Source organism: Neolamprologus multifasciatus, chromosome 2 (genome assembly GCF_963576455.1).
Source record: "Neolamprologus multifasciatus chromosome 2, fNeoMul1.2, whole genome shotgun sequence".
Lineage (NCBI taxonomy): Eukaryota > Metazoa > Chordata > Actinopteri > Cichliformes > Cichlidae > Neolamprologus > Neolamprologus multifasciatus.
Genome location: NC_140440.1, coordinates 32323055 through 32334016, shown reverse-complemented (window position 1 = coordinate 32334016; position 10962 = coordinate 32323055). Strand labels below are relative to the sequence as shown.

At 39.3% G+C, this 10962-nt stretch overlaps 1 protein-coding gene across 1 annotated transcript in view; it reads left to right on the top strand.

Annotated features, from left to right (window-relative positions):
• The first annotated feature begins 5780 nt into the window (after positions 1-5780).
• Positions 5781-10962, top strand: part of kdrl (kinase insert domain receptor like) — a 49967-nt gene continuing 44785 nt past the window's right edge. Inside the window, exon 1 of the mRNA XM_085135858.1 lies at positions 5781-6326. Coding sequence (XP_084991984.1) covers positions 6263-6326 — 64 coding nt within the window. The 5' untranslated portion in view covers positions 5781-6262. The remainder of the gene's footprint in view (positions 6327-10962) is intronic.

Here is a 10962-nt window from a genome sequence, read left to right as displayed (position 1 = left end):
GAAAACTGCACAGTTTTGAAATGTTTAAAGAGAAATATTTATTATAAAAGCAAGATTTCTATATATTTGCAGATGCAACACTATGTTGATATGAAGGTCAAAGAAATGTAACTGTTGAAAATGATTTGTCTTTTTTCCCCCTCATTTCCCTTATCTACCTTGGTCTATGTATGTGTTGTGTAGTGTTTTATGTATATGGCTTATGTTTATGTAGTTTTTTGATTTAAAAATAATTAAAACAGAAATAAGAATCAGCAAGGACTTTTGAGAGAAGGGTCATCTACTGGAGCACAAGATGATCCAGGCTATGCTGGGCTTTAGCTTTCTGGGAATATAAAATAAGGTAGTAAAGTCATATTAAATTAGATTTTTCAGTCATTTTAAGGTCAGCTCAACTCACCACAAAGTTTAATTGCTAGTAGTGTACAAAACAAAGTAAGACACGTGTTTGCTTACAGATAATGGAGTTCTGTCGAAAACTAAATGTTTTGACAGGGCGTGCTCTAAGTTTTAACTTTGCCAACACTAACTGGTATTGATCGCATGTTGGCATCAGTAGCTCTTAAATAAAGTCTATGGTTGATATTATACTTACAGGTTATAAAGGAAGGAAAAAAGGAAAAAAAAAGTATAAGCCTTTATTTCTTGGTAAATCTAAGAAGCCTTATAAGACTGGCTTAGTGCACTTGTTTACATTTAAATTAAGGGTTTATTATTTGTTGTAGATATAGACATCAGGATAACACAGAAAAAGAGAGCTTTCCAGGCAACAAATAAAAAAATAGTCAATTGGTATTTGGACTGTAAGTTGTAATGTTAAAAGCACATCCATCTTTTTTATTAGTAATTCTAAATGCATGAACAGAGACCTGTTCTGTTTTTCAGTGTACAGGTGTCTCTCCTTGTGGTTGTTAATACAGGTATCATAGTCAGAATATCATAGGTATCATAGATGGACATGCGACTGTAATATTATCTCGCCAACTCCTTCTGATATTATGGTTACAAAACAATTTATCTTATGTGTAAAACCAAAAATCTAGTTGTAAGTCACAGTACATAAAACTTTCTGGTTTCTTTCTGGCAACAGGTATCAGGAAAAGAGGGGGCATCAGAGCTAAGCAGAAAGAGGAGATCAGGTAAGGCTTTTTCAATTTTCAACTTGAATTATGATTCTTTTTCTTTTTTTCAAATCACACAAAACATTAATAATAGTATTAAAAAGTCTTCCATTTTTACTGCCATTTACAGGTGTAAAGAACAAAGTGCCCTCTGACAGATTCATCACTTTCCCAAATCAAACTTCCACCCTTATTCATACCTTTTTGATACTCAAAGGTACCAAGGTAGGCAAAAGCACTATGACATTATGAAACACTGACATCTCACTTAGATATTTTAGTCTCTTCATTGAAGTGAATGTTTTCTCTCTAAAAGCTGAAATATTCCCATTTTTATATGTATGCACGCAATTCAAATCAAAGAAAAGATGAAAGCCAAGCTAAGTTTCCATATGTCTCCGTTAGGGGAGTATATTGTATTTAGCTCAAGAAGTTACTACAGGAATGCCAAGAAATCACAACATGGCTGTAAAACCATCTGCAAAATATTGTATAGGACCGCTCTTATGCTGCCTGAACACTTCTGACCCATTGGAGTGTGAACAAGGGAACTGTGGGGGCGTCCTGTAGTGTCTAGCAATGGGAAATTGGATCCTGCGTGTTGCAGGGTGGGGTCTGTGTGGATCAGGGTTATTACAGCATATCCCAGGGATGCTTGATTATTAGCTGGGGAGTTTGGAGGCCAGGTGAACATATTTAGCTGCTGGAGGGGGTTGCTTTCTTTTTCACGGGGCTATGTGTTTAATGCAAGATTGTTTAGGTGTGAAAAGGTTGTTAAGTATGAAACAAGAGGACCACAAGGAAGATTCATGCATGCACTGAAGAAGGATATGCAGAGGGTGACATAAGAGCATGGTAGGGATAAGTTGAGATTGGGGGAGATTATCAGATGTGGTGACTTCTTAAGGGAGCAGAAAACAGAGGAATAATAATACTTTCTGTTAAAAGGTGATGCTTAGTTTTTACAGTTATCTAACTAACTTGCCCAACTAATTCCAGATAGCATGGATCAATCACTAGAAATTCATGCCGTAAACATTTGATACCCAAGTTTCTAAAGATATGTCAGGATTTATTCTAGATATCTTGGTAAAATAATGCAAAAGACATCTAGAACAAAGGCACCCATTGAGCAACTCCACCCAAGGACGTGATCTTAAACTTGGTTTGATTTGTCCTTGTTATATGTAAAACTTCACCCTCACATTGAGTTGACCAGACATTCAGCAACTATTTCTCCATCTCTGTGTTTTTCCATTAGTGATCTGTAGCCTGGGTGACTCAGCAGCAATATGAGGTCATTTGACTCAACACCACCTTAGACATGGGTCTGGAGAATATCTCGACAGTTTGATTTTTGAGCTTTGAATTATTGCTTTCTTACAAGTCTGTCTTCACTGGGAACAGCCTTCACAGTGATTCCCGTTGAGCACTGATTTCTTTTTGCCTGACTAAATTTCTGGACTAAATTTCTTCTGACACAATATCTGACATATTACCCAGAAAACCTCTACCAAAGCTTCAACTATGTTGCTTTGATTCTTGAGTAAATCTCCTTTTGACAACTCAGGGGCTGAGGAAAGCAGGTATCCACCTTTTAAACCAGTAGCATGGAATACTTGGAAGGGCAAATGTTCAGAATAAATAAAATAGTGTTCATTTGGTGTGTGAAGTCAACAAAACCCACTTAATCCATAAGTTCTACCAATATATTTATTAAACCATTTTTGCTTCCCATTAAGAGAAAAATAATATTGCTATAGATGTAGCCTTTCCCAGTCATGTCCTTTTTTCCCAATCAACACTAGATGGAGCTAAATGACATAGGTGAGACACAAATGCACTGATCCTAATACAGTAGCACAGTTTCCAAAAATGCTCTGACTTCTGCAAACTTCTGTCCAGGACTTAAAAATTAAAAATTTATAGAACTGAATTTATGCAAGTATTAGTTTTGCTAACATAGTAGAACATACTATCTGGCCACTTCATTAGGTTCTGCTTCGGATTACACAAATATCTAATGGGCCATTTATATGGCAGTAACTTAAAGCATTTACGTAACCTGTGTAAATGAGAATCAGGTAACTATCAATATTAAATCAAGTAACTACTCGTTAGAATCAAGGTATACAGACAAGCATCTCTGAATTCACAACATATCCAGCCTTGAAGAAGATGTAACAACTACTTGTGTCTGCTAAGAACAGGAGCTTGAGGATACTATTCACAGAGGCTCACCAAAATTAGAGAGAAGACTGGAAAAAGTTGCCTGGTCTGATGAGTCCTGATTTCAGCTGAGCGATTCAGATGGTAGGGCCAGAATTTCATATAAACATGAACGCATAGATCCATCCTGGCTTGTATCAAAAGCTCACGATGATAGTGGTGGTATACTGGTGTGGGCCATCTCTTTATTACTACCCATCCTGTGATGGCTACTTCCAGCTGACAACACACAATTTTACAATGTTCCTATTATCACAAACTGGGGTCTTGAACATAATTAGTTCACTCAGATGGCCTTCACAGTCACCAGATCGTAATCCAATAGAGCATCTTTGAAATGTGGTGGATTGGGAGATTTCCGTCAGGGATGTGCAACTTACAAATCTGCTATCATGTCAATATGGACCAGGATCTCTGAGGAATATTTCCAGCATCTTGCTGAATCTATGCCATAAAGAATTAAAACTGAATGCAGGAGGAGGAGGGGGGAGGGGGTCCGGTACAGTACTAGAAAAGTGTAACTAAGTAAGTTTTCATCAACTCGTACTTCTAATTTTGCCTTCACACCCTCAGTCTGAAGTCTGGAAATGCTGGCACTACTTGCATTCATGTCAGAGTACAGTCACTTGACGGAGCATGCAGTCAGACGCTGTCTACTACTCTCCTCAGAAAGGACATTTCTTCCGGTTCATTTACCCAAGACGAACAAAAGGAAGACTGCATGCGGTGTGTGTACAACCAGTTAGTCCCCCACAGTCTGTTTGAGCACCAGCTTCCAAAATAAATCATTTTAAATCCACCCCTCTCAGCTTGGAACTTCCAGCAATTGTTCATCAGGAGACTTATCTGTTGCACTGTTAGCCCAAAGGGAATGTCTCCCTTTTTAAAAGCTTAAATATGGAAACAAACTAAGAAAATTAGAGTTGCAATTTTATACACTTTACAAGTTATTGCTCTCTTACAATGCATGAGCTAATAGTTTATCATCTAATAAGAAAATGTTCAATTCTTGCTTCCCAAATTTCCCAAAGTGAAATTCCAGTCATAATCTAAAAATTGGTAGAAATAAATCAGTGCAGCCTTCAATATGATGTTTCCTTTTTGAAAGAAATCACGAGAGAGAGCAATAACTTGTCTGTAGCTTCTCTTTCTTTGGCTGATAGTGACTTAAAGTACTGATAGTGGGCAGGAAATTGCGGAATTCTTTAGTTGTGACAGTGTAGTCTCAAACTTCCAGATAGCATAAGGATTACCAGCATTGGAATGGCCAAGTTTCCCATGTTCTCATGTGCCACATCACAGTTCTCCTGCTATAGGTCGGAAAATTGGTTTACATTGCATTTTAATTTGCCTCGTGTATCACCTTTAGCACACAACACTACTTCCGATCGAGAGCCAAAATGGTAGCTGTGGATTCCTGTTGTGGGCGGAAAGGTGAGGGCAGGATGTTCTTATTTACAATGCCTGCTAGTATGACCTGCAACAGCAAAGTGATTGTTGTTGTGATAAAAAGAAAACAGTCTGCGGCATATCCACACACTGCAGGGTACGGCCGGACAAAAGAAGATTATTTACATTGATATAAAAAGAAGCGCATCCTGTTTCTGACGTTAAAAATAAATCCAACAAATGTTTATTCTGCAAACTTGGGCAGATAGATTCAAGCTGATATCACAGTGATTGTTTGCACTGCATTGTTTTGTTTTTTTCTCCAGTCAAGATAAATGCAATTACCTTTAACCTCAGGTACACAGGTTGATTTTTATCAGTGTTGCACACAAAGGTCAGTTAAGTAAATAAATACATGGCGTGCTAATTTATTTTATAATTAAAAATCGCAAAATATGTAATGAATCAATGTTAACAAGAGCTTTAACTAAAGCAGACTGCTTTTAATCAACAACATTTGGGCACAACAACCTTTCAGTTATGGCAGTTGGGATGTTGAAATTCCTTAACACTAAGAGAGTACAGTGTGATTGTGGATAAAAAGTCAAAGATAAGAGACTTTGTGCACCAGAAGATTTTATTTCAGAAAGAAATTGAGACCGTTTATGCTTCTGAAGAGCATCTGCTCCCTACTAATAGGTGATTGAAGAACTCTCTTTATAGGTTTGTTAATTTAATTTGAAAACATACTCATTAAGACTGTAAGGTAGCTCAGTATCTCTAGTGTCTAAGGGAGCTTCTGCCAGGTATGAAAAACTGAGTGGAGTTTCCTAAATGATAAGATTCGTGCAATCACTGCGTTTCTGTTGCATCTTTCCCCCCCGCCTGCACAGTTATAGTGGGAATAACTCAGAACAATGACTTACTGTTCCCCCTCAGTAGCTAAAATTAAGAAGTCGCCCCCTCCTCCCCCATCCTACCCCTCCTCAACAAAAGTGACGTCGCGTCCTCGGTCTGTGTGTGGCTCCATAAAACGTGTCACGTCTGGACGGCACTGTAAGTGTTGCACAGAGGCGATAGGGAGGAGATACAGTGGGTACAAGGCGCAGGAGCTCATTCATCTCGTTCTTGAGTCCAAACACAGCACCAGAGCTGAAGTACTTTTCACTTCAACTTTTTTATTTTACCGCCGATTCAATTTCCTTCACTTAACTTTTTTTTTCCCTTTTACTACTTTTGCACCTGCCCAGAGGATAGCGGTGCATCCGACCCGCCTCCTCAGTGCGCCGGTGCCGGGAGTTGGACTGCCGAGCAGCGCAGGAGAGCTCCCCCGCGAATCGCGTGCAGGCATATGGGAGAATTACTGCTGCTTTGTCCTTGCGCACCTGAACCTTTTGGGGATTCATGAAAGGCGTTTTAAAGGCCAATTAAGACTCGCAGTCAGCTGGAATTTAAAGAGACAAACAGGGACTCGATTGCGTTTATTTTTATAACGAGGTTTGCACTTTGGGCAAGTTCGCAGGATGGCCCCACCTGACTGCTTCAACCAGGTCGCTGTCATCTTGTGTTTTTTATCTCTGACATTAGGTGAGTCATTCATGTTTATATACACCAGATATTTACGAGTGAAAGAACAGACTTTCTGATTGTTAATTCCTTTCAGTGAATGAAAGACTGATTGCATAATATTTAAAAACACGATATATATATATATATATACAGCTGCCAATTTTTACAATAAATTTTTTTAGCATTATTTTTCTTTTTTATAGTAATTTAAATTCCTCCGGTGTTTAATTGACCTGCACCAAGAGCTGATTTTGTTGGCGGGTTATTCTTTGATCCCAGCTGCAGTGTAAAATGATTTCTGTGTATGGATATGACCGCAGATTATTTGCACATTTTCGAAGATCACGCGCCAACTGGAAAAAAATCATCATTCTGCAATTTTCACACAAGCCCCTAGAGGTCGTCTGTCGCTATTGTCACTGGGAGATTATTACTACGGTAAAATGTGTTGATTCATAACAGGCGATTAGTCGGGCTCTATATTTTAATATGATTGGATTTACTGAGATGAGTTTTGAATGGTCTATTTTTGTGTGCTTTCTTAGATACTTTGAATATTTTTGCATGTCAGTACTTTGTTATAAATTATGAAAGGAAAGGTTCCTGCAATTGTTATGTGTGCGTGGACAGGATTAAACATTTTGCCATGTTTTATCTGACAGTCCTGTCAACTCCATTGTCTCAGTCTCACTCCACGAAACCTGAGTAAATCTGGGATGTTCCTTCACCTTGTGCCAGGTCCAGTGTGTAACAGAGATACAAACTGAGGCTTCCTCACCACTTCAAAATAAACAGCCCATCCAAACAAAGGAAATACTGTTCACATTCAACCTCTTTTACTGAACACACACACACACACACACACTGTGTTTTTGAGTAGGTTTCCTTCACTGTCCACTCACAAAGCGTGGGAAAGACGCAAAGAGGAGGAAGCGGATGTAGGGACAAGAGAGGCAGCCTGGAATTGTTCTGGCTAGTAAAGGTCACGGAAATGTGACACGCTACCTGAGCAAAGATTTCTTCCCGGAGCTCCTTGTGCTCACGTTCAACTATGTCAAACTTCATCCACGAGACAATAGCAAGGAGGAAAGGGGCTATTGTTTCAGTACAGGAGCCACTGACTGGTAGAGACATTAGTTACTGATGGTCGTCAAGGTGTCTCTGTTTATTCAGAGACGTGTAAGATGTTTTTTTCTGGTGAACAGCTGTGAGAATGTCACGGTGTCATCGTTAACTTAAGTTATAAGTCACGGAGTGATGCGCAAGCATTCGACTGGGTTATTATTACACAACATCCACCTATATCCCAGTAATTTTAAAGATGGCTTAGAGTGAAAAGGAAAAAAAACTATATTTGCTGATTTCTTAATTATTGACTTGCAGCTGCTTCTTATTCGAAATGAGCACAGGTTACATATGTTCGTTCTGACCTTTTGACACCGATTTAACTGAAGCGTAACAGCTCACACAAATGTCAGCAAGATAATCTTTTTTCAGCGGACCCTTCTGGATGTCACTTGAGATGTGATGCTTGTAGGAATATTCATACAATGGAGTTTGCCTTTAAATGTAATGATATATATTTAATTAAAATGGTCACTTGTGTTGGACTGATTCTTTTATTCTGGGTTCTGAGTTACATTAAGTCAGATGACACCCCTGAATTTAGGAAAGAAAATTGCCATGAAAGTTATAACTGACACATCAATGACTAAAGAGATGGGTGAAATGGAAAGTGGAAGCTGTCCTTTTATTGTTACTTATCATATACACCACTCTCTTTGTCAGTTCTTTCTTTTTCCTGCGGTGTAGACAGTCCTGTGATGAGAGGGGTTGATGTTGTGTCTAATTTGTACCAGAGTATTTTTTTCTTCCCTGCTTGGTCGCTTGAGGACTGTAAAATGGGAGTGATGAGAGGTCAGCCAAGTGCAGTGGGGGCTCATTGCTCACTGGCAGTACATCTGGGTTCATGCAGGCAAGAAAAACACATCCTCACACACACACACATACACACTCACCTGGAGTGGAAGATTTACCAGTAGAGCAGAAAACGTCATTCCCCTACACTGGGATATTCAGCTTAACAAATTGAACTGTGTTGCTTTTCTGGATTATTCCAGCATCTGTTCCATGCTAGAGCTATCCACCTCGAACCAGCAATATATTTTCTTTGAATCCTGCATGGGATTTCGATTTCAAGGAGCTTCTGTCTGCCTCTTAGTCTTAATCATACATTATAGAACAGGAATCCTCTGGGTTTACTATTTAGGAGTCTCATGCAGGAGAACCCTCTTTGTTGGCTCTACACAGCTTTATATAACCTAGAGTGGCCACCCATCACGGCCAGATGTTCCTTTATTTTGTTTTGTTTTTTTGTTTTTTTTTAGAGGAGTCTGGGTCATTTTGCCTCCAAACCTCTAAAGGCTTATACACGCCTAATAAAAAAGGCTTTCCCTGTAATTGTTGTCTTAACCTTGCAGTTGGCAAAGTGTAGGGTTTTTGTACGGCTCTGCATGTGAGAATGTTCCTGGACACAAGTAGCACAGCCAGAGCACTGTTAGCTGGTTCTTATTAGGGCAGGTGGTCAAGTCTTGTCAAAGGTTTGATAAAGTTTGTCTTGAATATTTTGTCAGTCTAACTTGCAGCGAACTGTCACGGACACTTTTGCAGCAGGACAGCAGCGTGACCCCGAGAAGGTGCGATGTTTAGACCGCCCAAACTCAGATTTGAGGGATACAGACCAAGCTTAGCTTTTAAGTCCAGCTTCTTAACAGATGACAGTAGGATCGTATCCCCCTGGAAGGTAATTTCACTATATCGTTGAGAGAAAATGCAAAAATGGGTTAGTGAATAGTGTATTGCATTTGTTTTACAATAGCTACCATAGCACTATCCATGACAGGCTATTCACTACTGTTTCACTCTGTTTGCCAGGGTCACAGTATGGCAAATCCTTCCTCGCCCCCTTCCACTTTTTGTTTGGGTATTGATCAGGTTTATTCTTTTAGTCTGGCTTCATAGCAGATGACAGAGTAGTATCATATACCATTTAAAGTACTTTTAACATATAATTGAGAGAAAATATAAAAACAAGTTAGTGTGTAGTAGGTTTGTTTACATAAACTACCAGTGCGCTATTGTGAAATCTCATCGCAGAGACTGTTCACTATTGTTTCAGTCCATCGTCAAGGTCACAGTACAGCAAAGGTGAGTCATTTACTTTGTAATTCTCACTTCTCCCCCCCATCTAATTTTGTGACAGCAGAAGAGCAAAGGATAAAGTGACAATGATACGCAAAGGAATCATTGTGCCCTATTCCCAAAAATGATTTTCTCCCTCGACTCTCAAGACATTCGTGCCGTCTGATGATGGGACGGGAAGTACAGGGAGGTGAAGTGTGCCCTCTGCAAAAGAGAAGGGAATTCCGCACATTATTCCTCGCGCTTTAGGGGCTGTGACTTGGAGTTTCCTTTTCGGTTCAGTGACAGTACAGTCATCTGATACAGTCATTTTTTTTTTAAAAATTATTACACAACATCACCAATGAGCTACTGGCAGCATGCTGGTGGCATTTATATCACTTTTCTATTTAGCTTTATGTATTTTTTTTAAAAATTTGTAGTTTTGTAGTGTTTTAAGGTGTTTGTAGTCACTGAATTTTTTTAGGAGTTGTGCTCAAAGTATAAACACAAAGAGTATATGCTTTCTCTCAGGTCAGGAACATAACTAACAAGTATTATTCAAGATCCTTTGACAAAATATGGCTAAGCAGAGCATACATAGGCCATCATTTTCCATTGCAATGCTGAAAATCTGAATCATTTAGTCTCAGTCTCAGCCATTGTTTGGCTGTTCTTTCAGACTAAATATTTAATTATTTTCATGACCACAGACATTTCTATTGAAAAAAAATCCTGAAATCCATGCTGTTCAAAATTTTTGTCTGTATTTCCTGACCATTTGTCTTTTCCAAACACAGTGTCCTGTGCCATTTCCTTTAATCAATGCCAACCGACAAAGACACAAAAATGTGATTCTGGTCTAATCTTAGCTAACCTGGCTCTGTGTCAGCAACCAGCTTGATGCTGTGTGAGTCAATCGAGATCATGCAAGTGAAAAAACTGAAGCAGAAGTCGGTCGGCCTCTCGCACCCTCCCTGACTCCCTCTCTGTTTGTTCCATGCCTGTCCTCTTTGTAATGGCTTTTAATGAGAACCAGCTTTGGGGCTCTTTGAACCAACTCAATATGAACAATTTCTGGCATTTTTCAGGCGATCTCCTGAAGGAATGCAGGGCACAGCTGTTGCAGGGGGTTAGGGTTGTCAGGATGCTAGCTAAGGTCAGTTCTGGGCAGATGGGAGTTTTGAGGATGGGTGTGTAGACAAGACAATGTTTTTTTCCTCTCTTCTCTTGTCTTTTTTTAATGGGCTGCTGGGGGCCCCTGCTGGTTCACCCATCTGTAGTGCATTACTGAAGAGAAGGGCATAAAAAATGTGCTAGTTTTAAAAGATAAGCGTTCTGCCCGTGCAATTCAAGGTCAAGATGATGATTCTGGGTATGCTGTGGGACTTAAGCATTTATGCATGGGATGTATTTGTAACCGAGTCAAAGATTCAAGAAGTCTCAGTGGACTCTTTTAATCTGGACGAAGCGT